This window comes from Vanacampus margaritifer, chromosome 13 (assembly GCF_051991255.1).
Source record: "Vanacampus margaritifer isolate UIUO_Vmar chromosome 13, RoL_Vmar_1.0, whole genome shotgun sequence".
Lineage (NCBI taxonomy): Eukaryota > Metazoa > Chordata > Actinopteri > Syngnathiformes > Syngnathidae > Vanacampus > Vanacampus margaritifer.
Window position 1 is genome coordinate 16,302,468 of NC_135444.1, and position 21,845 is coordinate 16,324,312.

Here is a 21,845-nt window from a genome sequence, read left to right on the forward strand (position 1 = left end):
TTTAATTTGGTAGTATGTGTGTTATATATATATATACATAATTTTCTGTGGACCTTGAAAGATCAGTCAAAATGCTTAAATCGGCTGGCACCCACGGCATCCCTTTTCTGAAAACGTCTGGCAGTCAAAGAGATAATAATGAGAAAAAAAATATTGGAATAACTTGATCATGACTTTTTACTTCTATGTGGCTACAACTTAAAAGTGTATTAGCCCGCGTGGAACCACACTGCCCCTAAGTGGCCAAACCGTGTACAACATGAACAGTGCTCCCAATAAAGGCACACACAAACAAAGGCAAGACAGTATGAAATAATTTAAAGAAAATCGGTTTTGGGACATTTAAAATCGATTCTGAATCATACTAAATGAGAATCGATTTCTTGGCACACCCCTAGTTAGTATGGTGGCTTAATTGGACAAGTGTTTTGGGATATTTATAACTAAAACTGTTATTATAGCCTATCATTTATAGGCAATTCTAAAAAAAAATTGCTAATTTTTGCCCTTTAGGTTTGAAAAGCGATGGTTCACTGAATTCGCCTGCTCTTTTTCCTTGTCTAGATCCCATCAACTCACCCGTCCATCTTACAGCCAAGGAATCACAAAGGACATGCCTTTCCATTAATGTCGGGCTAAGGTCACGGCCGTGGAGAAGTAAAAGTGTCGAGTGATGGGGGAGAACGAGCAAATGTGACAAAGAGAAGTCCTTCCGCGGCGCCACTAAATTGATGAAGAGGCTGTTCTCCGATGATGGCCCGCGGGGCCTACCGAGAGCAGCGCACTGCAAATCTCATTTTCTGTTTTTCTTTCTTTGTCTGTGTGTTTGTTTCCATGCGCACCGCCACACAAAACATGGCCAGGCTCCAACTGACGCATACACACACACACACACACTCAGACAAGAAATCCTACATCCAGACAGTGCTTACACACACTGACATGACCCGGCGTACACGCATATGCTGACTGACAACTGGTAGAAGAACCCAATTGACCAAAGTGCCATAACCGACAAGTTTTCGAGATATGAGCCATCTTGAGTTGTGAGCAAAAATTTGAGTTACGAGCAAACATTTGACTTGCAAGCGCTAGTTACGATACATGGGGAGCAGTTTGGTAGATACTGTAGAAGGGGTGGGAATCTTTGACTGTCTCACGATTCGATTCCGATTTTTGGGTCTGATTTTCGATTCAGAACGATTTTTGATTTAAAGTGATCTGATTGACAAAGAATGATTTTTGCTTCAGTTTATAGATGTGCAAAGATAATCTACTCCAGTCTCACTCGCTAATTCTAATTAGCATGCTACTCGCGGCACTTTTATTACTCCAAAGAACGGCTATTCATACAAAACGCTTCAGGAATGTATACAGAGAAGCATGTTAACAATACTCACCAGCATATGCTCTTCCTACGCTGCAAAAAAAAACCTACTTTTATTGGAATAACTTGATCGTGACTTTTTCCTTCTACTCTCTAATGTGGCTACAACTTAACAGTGAATCAGAACGTGCGGAACCACACTGCCCCTAAGTGGCCAAATCGTGTACAACGCTCTCAATAAAAGGCACACACAAAGAAGGGCAAGACAGTATAAAACAATTTAAATTAAAAAAATATTGTGATTCTCATTTAGTACGATTTAGAATCAATTTTAAATTTTCTGAATCGTACTAAATGAGAGTCGCAATTGATTTTTTTGGCACACCCCTAGCAGACAGTGAACAATTCTTCAAAAAAAGAAGCCAAGCACTTTCTTTAAGCTAGCTTAATGCTAGCTCCATGCTAACATACAAGGCAAAAAAACAAGGACGGACTAACGAAACTAGCGTCAGTATTGTCGTGTTGCAACCCCAGAAGAAACGGATATTTCAACACAATCAACAGCTTGTGATGAGTGCAAATGGTTGGCATCGAATCAGTTAATCATCAAGCCAGTGTTTTGAGAACATACTGTATATAAAACTACCAATTAACATTACTTTAGTGAGGCAAGAACGGCTTTTTCAAAACAATGTATGGGCAAAAATATAGGGACACGTTGCCATTAAACACAAAGGAAAATAAAATGAATAAAAATTTGGACTTACATTCCTCCCTCATAAGGCCCAAAGGTGTTTGATGACGGCTAGCCTGGATCTCTCCAAATTCATTCAGAAGAGCCAACTAAAATGTTCCCACAAAGTATAGAATTACAGTACTTAAACCCTTACTCTGATGACCCCCGATTCTTCTTCCTAAAACAAGCAGATGTTGCAAAACCACAGCTGTTTTCTGTCTCTGTGCATTCAGCTCTTATTACTTTTGCAGCTTTGAACCGAGCTATTGTGGGGCAGATTTCTAGAGCGGATGCTACACCTAAAAGCGCATAATTGTCGGGAAGGCTGAAGGCAATGTGAAGTCATTTTCTCTAGAGGCATGTTGGGGTGGGATATTATGGAAAACTGGCATCCCATATGATTCCCATTTAGATTGACCTCCTTGTGGGAATGTTGCTCTTATCTAAACAACAAAACAAAAAAACTGCCTTAACTAATCAACAGGTAACGGGAGGAGAGCCACCTTGTGATCAACAAACTTTTATTTTTTTTTACAGTTACTTGGAACGGAGCGTACAAAATTAACCTTGGGCGAGACAAAAGCTGCTTCACCAGCTCTGGTACATTTCCATGACAACACAATACTGTAGAATGTGTGAAACTGAATGCAACTTAGGTTGAACAAATCAGAAAGGCAGACACAATTTGAATACTTACTGCTGTGTTCGATGACATAGAGAGACCTCAAATCTAGCCAGATGTTAGCAAATCTCAGAAGACCTCAAAATGTTTGCTCTACTGTTCCCTTCTAATAAATATTTACAGCTTGGAAGCCACATAGCTGGTGACAAAAGTTTCTAATAGGGGTGTTAGAAAAAATCGATTCGGCAATATATCGCGATATTACAGCGCGCAATTCTCGAATTGATTCGATATGCGGCCGAATCGATTTTTAAACATCATTTTTTTATGGGAATATTCAACAAAACATCTTAGGGTTTACACATTAAGCATGGAAGAATGTTATAATAATGGAACATTAAGCCTATTTTATTTCAGTGTAGTTCAAACATGAAACAGACTGCAACCTGAATTTTCAGATAAATAAATACATTTTCATACAAATTTTACAGTGTACATGTTTACTAATTAGTATTTTCTAAATTTGAGTTTAAAAAAATTGCAATAATCAATTTATAGATTCGTATCGGGATTAATCTGAATCGAATCGTGACCTATAAATCGTGATACGAATCGAATCGCCAGGTAGTAGGCAATTCCCACCCCTAGTTTCGAACATGTTGATAAATAGCTGCTTTTGCAAATTATAAATGGGCACCATGTCTTTGGAAATGTTCGGCAAGGTTCAGTCAGTGATTGTCTTACACTAAGCTCCTTTCTTATGATCTGGCAAACAAGGTGAAAACGATTCCGCTTATGTTGTCTGTTTTAGCGGGAATTGAGCTCATTAGTTGCTGAGGGGTCGAAAAAAGTCACTAAATAGCTACCAAATGGCGGAAAATGGCAACGGTGATGCAATGTTGTTAGTGGAAGCGGTGAACTACAAAAGCCATAAACAATGTATGAAATTCATATACATACACACACACACACACATACAAAAAAACAAAAAAAAAGGAGCGCAATGATGATGACATGTCAAATCGGTAAAATTACCGAATGAACAATACTGAGCTCTCCAGAATTTAAAAAATAAATAAATAAAAACAATGTATGAAATTCATGGATTAAATTGATGCGTTGCCTAACCTTAGTCGAGAGTTGCTTTAAAACGTGCACTGCTGCTGTCTAATGAGCAGCTGCACTGAAACGACACGACAAGTGATCTGCTCAGTGATACCATAAAGGAGCGTAATTCACCCGCCTTCAACATCATCCGGATCCTCCAGCCAATTTGGGGACTATTCCCCACTCTACAGACACTCATATAGCCATCGTGACGCGAGAATGAGCCTACTCAAAACTGCGATACAGCACAGGGTTATAAAATAAGAGGAGGGGAAAAACACGTTCATCTGTTCATTAGGTGTGTCCGTGAGATGGCTAACGAGATGGCGCCTTTCATTAACTGGCTGATTGGTGCCGAGCAGCTGCAAGGGTTGTCTGTTGACGTCGGCGAATTAATGAGTGCCGTAATTGGAGCTGGATGAGGGAGACTAGTGACAGCTTTCAAAAGGCTGAAGGTAAAAAAGCCAGCGAGATTGAGAGAGGACCGTCACGTCCGAGCCCCTCAGGCAGGCCAGACGAACGCAGACGGCCAAAGTGGAAGATGTGGCCAGTAGGAATGAGGTCAAAAGGATTTGGAGCAACAAACAAGTGATCAAATGTCTTGTGTTGCGTTTTATTGTACTTAACAGCATTATCAAGAAATACTTTTATTCTGATTAATATTACATTTGTGTAATATGAGTTAAAAAAAATGCAAAATCCAGTCATTTTTATCCACCTCAGCGGTCGGCCATTTTGCCACTTGCTGTCGACTGAAGATGACATCAATGTTGCTCAGGGCTCAGGCAACGACCAATCACAGCTCATCTGTTTTGTGAAGCTGAGCTGTGATTGGTTGTTACCTGAGATCTGAGCAACTGTGATGTCATTTTCACTACACTAAGTGGCAAAATGGCCGCCAACTGATTGTGACAAAGACTGCTGGATTTTTCTGCTTAACTCAGATTTCACTAACACAATATTAACTCATTAACCACCATTGACGGCAAAAATTCGTTTAAACTATTTCTATTAGTTTAACATGTTTTTCCACTTTTGTTAACAAGAGTATGAAAACCTATATATTTTTATTTTACATTTAGAACATATATAAAATGTGTGATTAATTGTGAGTTAACTATTGAAGTCATGCGATTAATGACAATTACAAATTTTAATCGCCTGATGCAATTTAAAAAAAATTAGGGGCGTCATGCGATTAAAATTTTAAATTGTAATTAACTCTTTGACTGCCAAAAACGTTAAATAACGTTTAGTAAAATCCTACAGAGGAGTGCCAAAGACGTTAAAAGACGTTTGTTTCAAAACAGAGGTGAAACTAACCATTTTCTATTGTTGATTACTGAAAAACGGAATAAGGTAGAAACAAACTTTTTTATCTGATGAAAGATGAGAGTCCAATCTTTCATTTGGTAGTATGTGTGTTTCCATAGTCCAAACACATAATTTTCTGTGGACCTTGAAAGATCAGTCAAAATGCTTAAATCGGCTGGCACCCACGGCATCCCTTTTCTGAAAACGTCTGGCAGTCAAAGAGTTAATCACATGAATTCACTTACATCTTTTCTAAATGTACAATTAAAAAAATTCTAGGTTTTCATACTCTTGCTAACAAAAGTGGAAAAAAATGGTAAACTAATGGAAAGAGTTCAAATGAATTTTTGACGTCTATAGCCGTCAATGGCAGTAAATGAGTTAACCAAAATACTGTATTTAGACTAGTGGGGCTACATAGAACATTTTTGGGGAATGACTACCCCTTTTAATGAAATATGCCTTAAAAAAACAAGCGGTTTGATTTTAAAATGTCAATGGCAATGTGCTACTCTAAAAAGTGTTACATTTGAGTGAAACTTCCGCCATGCTGAAGAAAAGCTTGTTTTTGAACAATATTTGGTTAAAATAAAACATTTTGATCACCGTTTCAAGACAATGTCATTATTATGTATTGTTAATCAGTAGTGGCGAGTACCCAAATACAAGGACTTGTGCACTATTCGTGCTACTACTTACCTATTATGTATTTGTGGGTTTACGTCACTTCACAAAGAGTAACCATAACGACGATATGCGAGTTTGACAATGGCTGGTCTAGAAGTAGCGACAATAATTAGCGCAGTTCGTCTGCGAAAAGCATCAGCTGAAGTTCTCCCTCCCGCACTCAACACCGACGCACTCATTTGTGCCGACACGCGCACTACTTGCACGCCACATCCTCTCACCCTCCAATTAGACGCTTGGTGATAATCAGAGTACAGTATGTACTCGCATCGTGCAAAGGCGTTGATGAGGCGAGGGAAGACCACGGTGACCCCCACCTGCACCTACACCCAAAGCCACCCACGCACATGCATGTAGGCTCTCCTAGCCCCCCCCCCTGATTCGCCTCCTCACCTCAACACAGCCCGTAGCCATTTCTCACACATAAGCCCCTCCCTCTTCACCTCACCTTGGATGTGCATGTGTCGCTGTCCTTTGCCTTCACACCTCTCATTCCCTCCCCTCTTCCTTTTGCCATCCGCCAGTCGTTCCCTGTCCGCGCAGAATGGCTCTGTGGCCGTGGATTAAGGGCGAGAATGGGAAAATACGGTTGGTTTGTTTAGACTGGCGTGCTTTGGTGCGTAGCGAAAGGCAACATGCCAGCACGCAGGCCGAAGGACGCTAAATGGCAATGACAGGGGGTCAAAGCGCTACAGCAGAGCAAGCATTTTCCTCCTTTGGGCTGTGTCATTGTGCCGTGTGAGAGTGCATGTTATCTGAAAAAGATGCATTACCTTTTTAATTTGCTGCCATACTTTTGCTATTAACATCACACCCAATGAAATGAACAGCAACGTCAAACTGATTTATATCTGGCCTAGGCGTACATCGTCATAAAGGGCGGGGTTGAATACAATTCAGGGACGCAATGATTGAACTCATTCGCTCCCAGCCATTTTCACTGAAGCCACCCCCTTCGCTCCCAGCTGTTTTACTGGGTTTTGACAAATTTTGCAAGGACAACAGAATATTGTGTGCTACTGTTATAAAGACATGAAACCTACCAAAAGAAAGATTAGAGTCTCTTCTTTCATAATTTATACCTGCAGCAATTAGCATTTGAATATAGCTAAATGTCATCATTATTCACAACTGTTTAAAACAATAAGGAAAAGAGCTTGTTGCAACATGGCCCTGGCTGATCTCTTATACTCTGCTGCCACCTGCTGACTGTTTTTTTTGTAATAACTATCATTGCTTTAGCGACCTCCTCAGGCCAGAGGCTGCATCAAAGTCTTCTGTATGCTCTACCATAAAAAAAAAACATTAAAAATTTTTATAAATGTTTTTGGGACAATGGCAATATTTAAAATAGAGCGTTTTTAATATGTTTTTGGGAGCAAATTAGTTCAAATGTAACGATTCAATTTGTTTTTTTCAAATCAAAACCGATTTTTCAATACAACTTTTTTCAAACTAATACCAGTGCAAGTACTCAAATATTGAGTAGTCACTGATACCGATAACAAGTACCGATACCGCTAGTATTTTTGATACATAAAATTTCCCAACCAAGAAAGAAAATAATTACATAATTGACATACAATTTACAAATTACATCATTTCTCTAAATATAGCATTTTCCTTAAAATCGTATGAAATTATAGCAATTTTCTATTAGTCTAACATCTAATTTGTAGTTCCTAATCGTAAAATAGATATTAGACCGCGAGTACCAATATCTTGAAACAAGCTTGGTATCAGCCTGATACCAGTACTTACAAAATACTGCATATAGTGTAGTAGTGGCTGTGTTAGATGAGCGCCCGCCTTTGAAACCCGCCACACACCGAGCAAAGCGGGCGAACGCAACAAAACCGTAACAAAGTGCGCAACTAGTTTTCATGAGAGGCCAACACGTTTTACTGTGATACAAAATTTGAATCGCAGTGTTGTAGACTTAGCGGCAAATTTAAAAGTCATATTGTATCAAAATGTCCTTTAGCTCCAAGACATGCCAGTACTGTATGTTGTGTTTAACATTAATAGTTAACTATATGTATAATTCATAATGTTTGTACTAGTGGCTGAAAAGCAAAGCGTGGAGCGTCTGTCGCAGATATCCACACTCTCTCCTTCATTTCTCGCACATGTCCTTTCTTTGTATTATTATAATACAAAGACAGGCCAGGGCGAAATGTGTCTTCCTTGCCGATTGTGTCAGGTTTCTTCTGGTTAGAAAAAAAAAAACACTAAGCAGTTCTGTATATGAAAAGCCTTCAACACATTGTCCGTGATTGTCCAGTTGAGTCAAATTCAGCCGTGTCGCTTGGTGTATGGCGGGTCTAGGGGTGTGAATTGCCTAGTACCTGGCGATTCAATTCGTAGGTCACGATTCGATTCCGATTAATCCCGATACGAATCTACAAATTGATTATTGCGATTTTTTTTTAAACTCAAATTTAGAAAATACTAATCAGTAAACTTGAAAATGTATTTATTTATCTGAAAATTCAGGTTGCAGTCTGTTTCATGTTTGAACAGTACTGAAATAAACTATTAAGGCTTAATGTTCCATTAATATAACATTCTTCCATGCTTGATGTGTAAATCCTAACCCTAAGTAAGACGCTTTGTTGAATATTCCCATAAAAAAAATTGATGCTTAAAAATCGATTCGTACGCATATTGAATCGATTCGGGAATTGCGCGCTGTAATATCGCGATATATTGCCGAATCGATTTTTCCTAACAACCCTAGGCGGGTCTAGCTGTGACTCCATTTTACTAGTAGGTAAATAATTAGAGTCAGTAGGTATATTATACATATTTTTTAAATGCTTTATAAAATCTTATATAGCGGGGGCGCAACAATGAACCGCAGTGTGGCTGGAGAATCCCATATTTTTAGATAGGCTTTTGTGTCAATTCTTCCATCTGGTAATGTGATTTTAGCACCAAGATGGGCTGCAGTCGCTCTCAGTGTGACTCTAATTAGCACTGGATCGGTCATGCACATGTAGACATGTAATTAACTGGGGGTGGGAGGCTCTCGTACACACTGATGGGGGGGGGGGGGGGTCGGGGGGCTTGGGTAGTGGGAACGGAGCAGAGTGCCGACGAGGCACGGTTGATTTATTATCCCATCACCTTGACCTTGCTGACTTGGAAGATGCGGCTCAATTAAGCCGGCTTAGCCTCTTATGGTTAACACTGATCTACTTGGACGGACTGGATTCCTCCTTTACGTTCCATTCGTCCCAATAACGTAGTCATAAATGACAACAAATATATACCGCCAGGCATCTTTGAATTAATGTTATGCTAAAATTCCCACATTTCGAAACCATTTAAAATCATAAAACATCACATGTTTAGCTCATTAGAACATCCAAGTAAATATTTCCTACATTCCCCAAATGCCTCGAGTTACGTCGTACGCAACCTGTTGTTTCAACTTTACGGCGCCCGTGCCTCGTACGTTGCACCTTCTTTTTTGTTAATTTCCCACACTAATCACGCCATTTTAAAGTTATTTAAAGTTGTGTTGTTGTTACCTCCAGTAAAGGACGTCCATCGTCAGGTCGGCTCGCCGTCAGGCGCGTCACATTTCCGTGTTTAAGTTTGAATTAGCTCCGCTCTGCCGTCTTTCAGCAAGGAATGTCCGTGCGGAAACACGAAACATTGGTTCCGGCTCTACCGGGTCGCGAAAATATGTTTTCTTTTGTTTTTAATTACTGCACAAATTATTTACTATTATTATTATATTATTATTATACAAATTATTTGATGTAAATATCGACTTTAACGGGGAAATTGGATTTAAGATGAAATTCAGATTACAGCGCCAGCTAGGAACAGAACTCCGCCGTAACTTGAGGACTCCCCAGAATTCCAGGGGGAAAAAAACCTTGTGTCCCTCATGACTGAACATCAACCCAAAGGTTGTCATGACTTTCGGACTTCATGTGTAAAGAGAAAGAAATCAATATTCACTCAGAGTTGTTTAAAGAGAATAAAGGAAGACAGATGTGTCATTTGGGAGAGCTGAGACCGTGTAGGTCACACCGGTCTCCGTTTCTTGCATCAAGCATTTGTACTTGCTATGTGATCTAGCTTTAGAAGTGCAGGACAATTAGAAAATAATTCCACTGTGCGGTATACTGTAACAGGCTGTTCTTTGATACCCCCCACCCCTTGGCAGCTTTCAGCCCATGAAAAGTGCTCATTATGAGAGATGACTTTACCGCTCACTCACTCCACACAACACAATCTCTGACAATTCTACGGAACAGTCCCATGATGAAAAAGATTTGGAGAACTCTTGCACTTTATGCTTGAGTAGCTATTGATTGGTTGTTTTGCTTCTTCAGAATGATGGATGAATCTCTATTATGAGAGCATCACAACCAGGAATGGACATTGCAGCATTATTTCTTTCATTGATTAACCAAGACAATGAAAAATCAACTAACAATTCATTTTTATACACATTGTTCACATTCATTTCAGATGGCAAAAAAAAATATTAATAAAGGAACTCCCACACCCCCCCAATAAAACCATTTGAATCTTAATTCGAAGAAGCTTTGATCTTAAAACGTTATTGGCAGGCTAATTTGGTCAAGCCAGGAAACCCAAGACTTCTAATTCTCTAATTCTCTAATTCAAAACAAAAAAAAAAAAAAAAAAACAGCTGGTTTGGGATTCAGTTTACACAAGACGAGGATGGGAACTGATAGGAACGTAATAATTCTGATTCCATAATCGAAACCGATCAAACACTTGATCGATTCGATGCTGGGGGATTCTCATTGGGTGAAGGAATTAAGTAATACACATGATATACGACATCAATGAAAATCAATTTACACTCCAAATTCTGAACCAAAAAACACTCCTTGCATATGACGTCATTTGTTTGTGATGGAAGAGGAATCAATAGACGGAATGGCTAGGCAAACGACTGTTTTAAAAATAATAATAATAATAATTCCTGACACAAGACCAGCACTATAGAAAACTCATTCAGCCAATCTTATTATTAGACTTTAGCCCAATCTGATCGGCTCAATGAGATTGACCGATACTTGACCGATAAGACTGCTAAACATTGGCAAAAAATGCTTGAGAATGCTTCTGTTGATGCTCACGTTCAGTACATAATATACACAGTAAATAAACAAGTAATTTAAATAGTCATATTGCTTGATCATGTGATCAAATCGGGCCCCAAAAATCTTGATTGTGTAAAGCCCACTTATTATATTTAGCATTAGCAACAAATGTTGTATGAACTTAACATTCCACAATCGTACCTGCAAAAGCTTTGGAGATGTGATCTTTCTTCCACTCCCAGGGTTGGTCATACTCGTCCGCCGGCCTCTCGTCGTCTTGCGGCAGCCTGCTGCCCTCCTTGCCCTCCTCCTGAGCTTCTCCGAACGTGAAACCCGGACGTTGGCCTCGCCCGTCTTCATAAGGGGTGTCGTACAGCTGCAGCCCGCCCCGTGACCGTCCTCCGCCCGGGCCACGTTGGAATTCTATCAAAGCAGATACAAAAAAAAAAAAACACTCAAGTCGGCGCACCGTCGGAGCGTGCTGAAGATCACAGCCGCAATAATATTAACACTGGTATTGTTTGGTACCGAGAGCGCCTGTTGAGCGCTGACATGACTAGAATTAAAAGAGCGGGACGAATGATGTTTGCGCAGCTTGCGGCGGGGCTTGGAATCTCATATCGCGTCTTAACAAGGCTTTGGGCTCCGATGCTGAGTAGCATAAAAGGCACGCGGACTCATCCGCACGACCCCCTGCAGCATCCGAGCGTCGCTCACAACGGCGCCCTTATTCCCCCGTGAAAAATTCTCATCACTTTCTCAGCAGGTCCCTACTGAGGAATATTTCTTGGGAGTCAAATATGGCCCTGGGATAGAAAGGATTATTGACGCAAGCGAGAGAAGTTAATCAGATTCTTGCATCTCATCAACAGGAGCCACTAATGGCGTTTTATATCTGATGACCTAAAAAAATGTACCCTTTTAAGAACAGGTGGTAGGAAAAAATGAAAGTAAAAAAAAAAAAAGGGCACACCTAAAAAGATGAAACAGAACCGTTTAATTGTGAAAGGCGGTGAAAAACTTTCACACCACACCAAGAACGCTACCGCCGGGCTGCCTGGTCGTCACCATGGCGACCAAATGGAGGCCCTGGGGAAAGGCCCTGAGGCTGTGAAGAAGAAGGAAAATGGAGGGAGAGCAGAGGAGCAAGGCAATAAACAGGAGGCTAAGAGGAGGAGGAGGCGGGTGAGGAGCAAGCAAAGCGGGAGGGGGCGGGCGGGAGGCAGAGCGATTGTTGAGCACGCATGTGGGGGATCTGTCAGCGTTTGATGTTAAGTCATGGCGACAGAAGAGCGGCGGCGCCGAAAGCTGCTCTACCTGCGCCGGGAACCCGAGGTGTCAGCGAGGCCGCCGGGAGATGGCGAAGATGAAGGTGGAGAGATGAAAACATGGCTTATAGGGAATAAAATGAGAAATTCATTGGAAGCATGATGGCGGGAAACACAAGCGCACAGGGGGAGAGAAAATGGAAATCTGACAGAAAGGTGAGCGGGGCTGAGGACCGAGGGAGGCTGAGGCATAAAGATGCATGTAAGAACAATTCAAGACTGAAGACCTGAAAAATTGGGACGCCCGTTTTGATGAATACGAGTATTGTGACACCTGACCGTGACACCTACAACAGTGATTCCTAACTACTATGCCACGGCACATTAGTGTGTATCTTTGTTCAGCTATCTATGCCAGTAATGTTTAGTAACAGGTAAAAACAATTAAGTGCTTTTTAAACTAGATGGCATAAGGTACAATTAACTAGGGGTTTGCAAAAAATAAAAAAATCGATTCTCATTTAGTACGATTCAGAATCGATTTTAAATGTCCCAAAATCGATTTTATTTAAATTATTTTATACTGTCTTGCCTTTGTCTGTGTGTGCCTTTATTTGGAGCGCTTTTCATGTTGTACCCGATTTGGCCACTTAGGGGCAGTGTGGTTCCACGCGGTCTAATACACTGTTAAGTTGTAGCCAAGTTAGAGAGTAGAAAAAAAAAGTCACGATCAAGTTATTCCAATAAAAGCTGTTTTTTTGCAGTGTGGAGCCGTTCTTTTGAGTGATAAAAGTGCCGCGAGTAGCGCGCTAATTAGCATTAGCGAGTCAGACTGGAGTAGATCATTACAATTCCTTGCACATCTATAGAATGAAGCAAAAATCATTGTCAATCAAATCATTTTGAATCATAAATCGTTCTTAATCGGAAATCGATTCTGAATCGAATCGCAGGCACAAAAATTGGAATCGAATTGAATTGTGAGACATTCAAAGATTCCCACCCCTACAATTAACCCGTGTATAATTCATACAACAGAATAAGTCATGGCTTTCGGTGCGTATATTAGCATCACTGAATAATTAAAGTAAGCTCGGTTGTGTGCCGTGAGATTTTTCTAATTAAAAACTAAGTGCCTTGCCTCAACTTTTAACAAGAATTTGCATCGTGTGGAATTTGTCCATTGCTCCAGTAGACTCTCTCATTGAGTTGAGTTACCAATCGGCGCCTCGTGGCTGAAGCCATTGGGCAGCCATCTTACGTTGCCACTTTTACTGAATACCGTATGTAAGGAGAGCCTCTCAAAGAACAAACTTCTCTTTGAGAACCATTCGGATTTATACCATGTTAGAGAAAATTAACAATCATATTCTTAGCAATGAAATATGCATGTAGCACTTCTTCCCAGATTTATTAGCACAACCGCATGCGACGCAAGATGGCCGCCGGTGGCATCTCCCCGACGGCAAGTAAGCGGCATTATTACTCCATACATATATAAGTCTGTGCACTGGACAAATCCAATCTGCTCCCACAAAGTTGCAAGTATAAGATCTTGGTAAAATGGATAGTTAAAATGTATACAGTGAACCGAATTCACAAATTAGCCCATTTAGCATTTTAGTCTCTGGAACCTATCTTTAGCTAGTCACTGAAAAACTCATCAAATGGTGGTCATGTGGGCTTTTTATAATGCTCTTAGATGCCACGAGATGGCACCAAACGCTGTTGCTAATTGGAAGGCAGTTCATTGGTGTCAAGGAAGTATGTTGAAGTGATATATCTCGACTAAGAGACAAACATCTTTGTCAGGGAGGACTCATTCTCATCAACTATTCAACCACAAAAAATATGACTCGTTTGGCAACATTGGAGGAGAAAATCCAAATATTGGCCTATGTTAAGATCTTAAGTACAGTTATAAAACAACAAACATGTGAACATGTTCCAAATAAAACTGCAACTCAGATATAGCAAATAACTATCAATCCTACATGTCCCGTTGGAACACACTTAATTGAAGCCATATTACTTAGTCTCATCTCGCGAGTCTCAGAGTCAGTGACAGCCTGATAAAAAGCTGTCAAAAGACAAACAAAAGCTCACACATCAAAGCTGAGCAAAAACGATTGTCCATACACTCAATCACTGTTGTGATTCTCATCTCTCGTCATTGTCTCCAACCAGCTGCTACAACAACAGATTACCTCCCATCCGCAGAGGAAATTCATTAAATAGCCGAGATTATCAGCGCATTCGAACCACCAAAGATGCCAGTCGCATCATAGAGAGGGCAAGGCAATAATTTGTTAAAAGACAGATTACCCTGACATCCAGACTCCCCTGAGGGGCCGAGGAGAGCCCTCAAGATGAGGCCAGATAGACGAACAAGGAAAGAGGAGGAGGGCGGGAAGTGGTGCGAGCGGCGGGAGCACTTTTACGCTAAACCACTGGGACAGGGCAGGGAAGGGATGCTGGGAAGACAGAGACGTTACAGGAGGAGAAACAAATGGAAAACGGTAGATGCGAGTGAGATGATGCAGGAGGAAAACCACAGGGGAGGGGGGAGGGCCGGTGGTGGAAAACTCCAAAGGGACGCACAATCATGCACGGACAGAAAGAAAATCACTATGCAAAACAGCAGTCAAAAGCCTTGAGGGGGGGAAAAAATAATCTTGAATGGCAACTTGTATTCGTTACTTTACAAATGAAAACAGCAACATATTCACCTGTTATGACTCGCTGGGCCTCATAAGGTTCCATGTAGCCATTGTTTTCTGAAGGAACCGGTCTAACATCTGGTTCTGGTCGATGGTCCAAGCGAACGTCAAAGGGGTCCGAATAATCAGTGTCCCCCGCCAGTGGAGCAGACGGCACTGCCTGAAAAGTCAAAAGTAACCCACACAAAACCGACACATTTATAAACACAGAATATACGGCATTAAATGACTTGGAGACATTTAATAACAAACAAACAGAGTTACTTAGAGCAGTGATTGCCAACCACTCACCTCTCTTCCACTGACACCACATTATTTCAGCTATAGACCGCACATTTTTTATAAAATTTTTGTTTGGTAGTTTGAAATAAGCTTCTTTTTTTTATATATATATATATATATATATATATATATATATATATATATATATATATATATATATATATATATATATATATATATATATATATATATATATATATATATATATATATATATATATCAAATAGGGATGTAACGATAACTGCGTGATATTGCGGTATTGAAATACCAACAATATCGTCGTCGTGATGTCACGATATTAAAAGGGGCACATCTCTTAAAAAGAGGTTGTATTCCATTTATGTAGTTGCAGCACCCTCTGGTGGTTAGTTTATTAGGGCAGTTTAATTTTAATTAGGAATGTTTTGGCCACTGTGGTGATAATCTCTCATATAAATCAGGCATACAAGCAAATTTATTTTTATTTTAAAAAATTCTGGCAATATTGTGAGTTTTTACACAGAATCGTGAGGTTTTTTTTAAATTATCACTATTAGTTAATTAATTATTTTTTTAATTGCTAGATTTCATGTTTTTTTACTGATTTATTTATTGTAATTTGTTTTATTTTTTAATTGCTAGATTTTATGTTTTTTAACTGATTTATTTATTGTAATTTGTTTTAGTTAATTATTTTTTTAATTGCTAGATTTTATGGTTTTTAACTGATTTATTTATTGTAATTTGCTTTAGTTAATTAATTATTTTTTTAATTGCTAGATTGTATGGTTTTTAACTGATTTATTTATTGTAATTTGTTTTAGTTAATTAATTATTTTTTTAATTGCTAGATTTCATGGTTTTTAACTGATTTATTTATTGTAATTTGTTTTAGTTAATTAATTATTTTTTAATTGCTAGATTTTATGTTTTTTAACTGATTTATTTATTGTAATTTTTTTAGTTAATTATTTTTTTAATTGCTAGATTTTATGCTTTTTAACTGATTTATTTATTGTAATTTGTTTTAATCTTCCTCTGCAGCACTTTGAGATTTCTTTGAAATGTAAAGTGCATTACAAATTAAATGTATTGTTAGTATAATTATTAATATCGCCAACCTGCCACAATGCCGTGAGAATTATTGTTTCGTGAGGTTCACATCGTGATATCTATCGTATCGTGATGTTTGGCTCGTTATATCTTGTTAGACATTATTAACATTTTAATTCTTTATTTCATATATTAACCATGTTGAAATGTCTTATAGATGTGTAAAGTAGGTGAAATAGTGTTGAACTCAGTATAATTTGACCTTAACCTAAGTTGGTAAATTGTTTGGTCTAAAAAAAATTCCTTCTCAGTGTTCTGTGCGAAAACACATTTGGTCTTTGAGAACAGAATCTGCTTCGAACACACGCACCCACACACACACTGACTCTGTTGGCATCATCGCTCACGGCCACTCTAAATCTGATTCAATTTGTTTATGAGATGTTGTGAGAGAAGTACCCGGAGAAGTATATTTTGTCTGGAGACCGGCACAGCTGCAAATCTGTTGTATAACGTGTTTAAAAAAAGGCGTTTCACTTTCCAAGCTCGATACTATAGGAAGCCTCTTTCCACGAGGGAGGGGACACATTCGGCACTCTGAAATTCCACCTGTTACGTGATGTTTGGAGTCTGTCACGATGTCCAGAGATCTCTGTTTTTTATTCAATCATTTTTGCAAAGGTGTTTTTTCTTACATTAAATCTGTCTTCATATTTTTGGGACACGCAAAAGAGGAATACATTTAACCTCTTCAATCTCCAATATCAAATATGTGCATGGGTCAATAAAAGGTTGGGAAACAGTGACTTGAGTGTAATCGGTCAATGTGCTCCCATGGGAATTTAGTAGAAAAATCCTACAAATTTTAATGTTGACGATTTTCAAGCAACGTTACACCATCTACATTAGCAGGGTAAAGTAAGAAGTCAGTATTTGATTAAATTTCAGTGCATTTCTTACATATTCATAAAAAAAAAAGAAAATCCTGACTGATTAACTGAACAGTGTAAATAAATAGCGTATTAAAAAAAAAAAAACACACCCTTGCTTATGAATGCTGCCAGACAAACAACTGCGCGCACACACATCCCCGCTGAATTGCTTGCATGCAAAGTAGATGCTGGTTGTTGTTTTTATGGTAATATTGTGACACTTATTTGCAACAACATTTAGAGTGTCGCAAAGGGCGGCAATTTATATTTAGCAGCAGTATGAATACACTGGAAATCTTTAAACAACATTCTGTGCCGCAGTTGCCGCATGAAAGACGGAACAGAAACTTAGCCATGTTTTTGGGTTACAACAATGGAACTAATGCATTCATTGAGCATCTTATAATGCAGGAAGAAAAGAGGTAGCCATATGGTCACGCACACACACAAACACGCAATCTTCCAAACATCATCACTCATTGGCAAAATGCTCGTCTGTGTTTGTCTGACGATTCCCAGTTGAACGCATTCCAAGCCTAAAAATAAAACTAGATTCGAGCGCACACATTGATTGCGTTGTCTATTGATGTAGAGGAATCGCTTGTATTAATTAGCGTGTAGATTTTCCCACAGATCCTGGCAAATTAACGAGGGAACGAGCTATCGAATAGGAATTCACACTGTTAATCGACTTTTGCTGTCAAAACTTTGAAGTAGTTTACTTTTTACACAAGTTGAACTTTTCTATGGGAACCAAGTCCTGCCGTGACAACAAACCTAAAAAAAATATTATTATTTTTTTCTGGAGAGCTCAGTATTGTTCATTCGGTAATTTTGCTCTTTTTTTTTATCCAGAAAAAGAAAAAAAACATTAAAAAAATGTAAATAATTGTTTAGAATTGCCTACATTACTAATTTAAACCTGAAACATACCACAAACTATGATCCCATTATTCCACTGTTTTTTTTTTAATGCACCTCTCATAACTTCCTGCACTAAAAAAAATAAAAATAGGTAAAGCTAGTCTCAGTCTAGATTTATCACTTCAATATAGTTCAACAACACAAATGTACTAATTTCCTATTATGCAGGGCTTTGACCCCATTTTGTGACATTTAAGTTTTTTCAGAAAGAGACTAAAAACCACAAATAGTTAAACATGGAATAGCTGGGGATGGCTTCGACCAAAATAAATAAATAATTCAATAAACACTTAAAAGAATGCAACACAAAGTGTTTAATAAGTATTCCTTATTTGTTAAAGGGGAAGTCAACCCCCCCCCAAAAAATTCTTAACATTATGTTCTATGCAGCCCTTCTAGGCTAAATACGGTATTCGGATTAATATTGTGTTGGTGGAATACGAGTTAAGCAGCAAAATCCTGCAGTCTTGAGCAAAATCAGAAGGCGGCCATTTTGCCACTTACTGTCGAGTGAAAATGACATCACAGTTGCTTGCCTCAGCTAACAACCAATCAGAGCTCAGCTTCAGAAAACGGGTCAGCTGTGATTGGTCATTGCCTGGGCCCTGAGCAATTGTGATGTCATCTTTAGTCGACAGACAGTGACAAAATGGCTGCCCCGAGTAATATTAATCAGAATGTCATGTTTAGACTAGTGTGGTCACATATTATTGTCAACGATGTTTAACGTTGTCTTCCCCTTTGACAAAATACAAAGTAAGAGTACCTTGAAAAAATAATAATCGCATATTAAAATTGCCATCACAATATTGACGAGAAAAAAAAATCCATGAAAATGGCTGGATGGATATTTTTCAATTTTTCAAACCCCTACTACTACTACAGTAATACAATACAAGCGCCTCCCGTGGTCCTCAACACATCCCCGTCCGCATTACAGCCCCCCAACACGTGCTCATGTGGGCTTCCCTCAGCTCGCAAAGGCAAACCCAATTCATTATTTAAAGGTTTAACCTCACGGGACCGGCGACCACCTCTGATTCAACACGCTGCTCAAGCCATCAATTATTATCTCATCTTACTCTGGTAGATCCCCGTGTGGCGCACGCACGCACGCACGCGGCTACAATTTATGCAAACATATTTGTGACACGCATTTGCTCGCCGAGTGCGATCAATAAAGCTGTCACGCCGATAGTAAATGGGACACGACTGAATTGGGAGAGTGCTTTCACCCCCCTTCACACCCCCCCCCCTCCTCCCCCAAGATTCATTTGTCAGCACAGGTGACAAACTCAAGCCCCGCGGGCCTGATCCGTCCCTGCATCTCATTTTTTTACAGTTTCCCAGGATTTTTCGTCGACTTCCGATCACAACAACAAGTTCCGATATTTACAAAACTACAATGTTAGTAGAGCCGCACTTACAGGTTCTTGCTGATCATCTAAAGAGATGGCGCTAAGCAGGATCTTGGTCCGCCCCAGGTCCTGGGAGTCCACTTTGATGAGTCTGTGCTTGGGAGATTTCACATCCGTGCCGGAGGACTTCATGGGCGAGCCGTACACGGGCGTGGCCGGCTCCGAAGTCCCGGATTCGGCCCTGGGCCTGTTTTCCGAGTCCTCGTACGGATCTTCAAAGTCCAGTTCCCTCTGGAGGCGGTAGGCTTTTAGGATCTCGCTCTCGGTGTAGTCCGGCGTGGGAGGCTGCGGGGGTACCTTCCTGCTGCCAAAACTTAGGTAGTCTTTGAGCCACTTGGCCATAGCGGCTTTTGCTTCCAAACACAGGGTGGTGCTAAAGACTGGACGGGGCAGAGAAGGACACAAAGGTTATGACTTTTTTTTTTTTATGAGCTTACATTATTAGAAATAGGTGTACAGATGGAGTCTATTTCTGTCCCTCAAGGTAGAAACGACACTAATGCAATCCCATACGTTTTTATATCCCATCAAGGAACCATGGGATGTAGATACCGTGTTCTTAATAGCTTGTGTGCCCAATTGCATTTAGATCACGTGTGAAAATGGGCTAAAAATAGGAAAGCCATTCAAAAGACAGTCTCACTTGAGCTGACCTTATTATTGGAGCCTCATTGTTTTTGCTGAACAACTTTTATGGTCTTTATACGTGTAAAGTATCTTCAACAATTGCTGGACAACCGTTAAGAACATCAGAATGCAAGAACATTTCATGTCAATTCAATTGCATTACATTACAGTAAAGCACTAATTATACATGAAGTCAAATGGCATGACTAATATTTGTGACAATACGACCACAAGAGCGAGGAATTGCTTGTGTAATAAAAAAATGCAGATGGCTGTTCTTAAATGGAAACATTCATTTTCAACGACATTATGTGCGTTTAATTTCGTTTGAACTAATTAGAAGACTAAAAGGGGATGGGTATGTTGTCAAGCTGTACATGTTAAGTGTTCAAACTTTTTTTTTTTTAAAGTGCAATCACGGACAAGATTTGGAACCCGACAGCTTGCCAATATGGCCTCTAATAAAATTTGATTGTTTTCCCCAAAAATCAGATTTCCGATTTTACCCCAAAGTTTATGTATCGAAAACAAAAAATGACAATTACATTCAAATAAAAGTGACCTTTTTCCCCCCTTCTAGAATTAGCTTCATCTTTCCTGATACCAGACAAGCTTATTTCCCCACCATTAATTTACATTAACTCCCATAGAAATCATCTATAAAAATATTTTTCTTCTAAAAATATGTGCTTCAAAATAAGGATGACCCTTAAAACTCAAACAATTTCATATCATAAAATGAAACTGCATGGCTCAGCTGGTCTGTGTCTGTTGTTAAGCTTTCACGCTCTTTTCTCATGTAGTCCAAGTGAAGCCAGGCGACCTTGATAACATATTTGCAGCTTGGAAGCGCACATACCTCGGGTCAAAAGTTTCCAACATGTCAATTAATCACTGCAACAACAAAAAAAAAAAAAGTCCTGACAAAAAAAACTCAACAGAACCGATACGCATTAAAGAAATAGAAAGAAATACTTTAAAAAGGGATTGTGGCTTTTCATACTGTCAAAAGGACACCGGGCTAAACTAAAGCAGCTGGGCAGACACTCCTTTCGTTCAAGGCAACAATATCTGCTAGGTGAACTTTGCCCCCCAGGGCTGCGATCAAAGTCACAATTGCAGTCCAGAAAATAGCATTAAAACGCTTAAATAACAAATACAGCCAAGTTCCATACATGCCTGCGATCCGCAAGTTAAAACCAACAAGTCTGAAATTTGCGGTGGAGCCAAACTCAAAATAAGCACTTTTAGTTGACTTCCAACGCTAGAAGTGCCACAAACATCGGTTTGACAAAAGCAAAAAGCACATGGACTCACCAGCCAATGTGTGTTTACGTGTTCAGCCCCTCAGCCACTTTGCACGCTTCATTCCGTCTTCCCTCGTGTCCGCCCACGAAACAACTTCCACGCAAAAAAAAAGGGAGAAACAAATCGTCTTTTTCAAAGCAGGAACAATAAATAATCCGGGGTGGAAGGAGAGGAGGGGGATAAATGCAGCGGCGATCCTACGAGGAGCGAAGGCAAAGTTCCGAGTGAGTGGGAGCGACTGAGTACGCTCGCAGATAAAGAGAACGAGAGAGAAAGTCAAAGCGTTTAAAGGGGAGGTGCTTCACTCGCTCCTATTATCTTCGTCTGCTTCCACGCGCACTGGAGCGTCCATTCATTTAAATATCCGCAAACATGGAGAGCAGAGTTTCCTCTAAAAATATCCACGCTGGCGGGGAGCACGCGGTGGAGTAAACAGAAGGGAAAT

General features: G+C 39.7%; 1 protein-coding gene across 1 annotated transcript in view; it reads right to left on the reverse strand.

Annotated features, from left to right (window-relative positions):
- The window catches only part of shdb (Src homology 2 domain containing transforming protein D, b), a 35,134-nt gene extending 13,451 nt beyond the window's left edge, over window positions 1-21,683 (reverse strand). The window contains exons 1-4 of the mRNA XM_077585195.1: window positions 21,410-21,683; window positions 19,475-19,845; window positions 14,887-15,037; window positions 11,091-11,312 (exon numbers count right to left, since the gene is read on the reverse strand). Of these exons, the coding sequence (XP_077441321.1) occupies window positions 11,091-11,312; window positions 14,887-15,037; window positions 19,475-19,807 (706 nt within the window). The 5' untranslated portion in view covers window positions 19,808-19,845; window positions 21,410-21,683. The remainder of the gene's footprint in view (window positions 1-11,090; window positions 11,313-14,886; window positions 15,038-19,474; window positions 19,846-21,409) is intronic.
- Window positions 21,684-21,845: the final 162 nt, after the last annotated feature.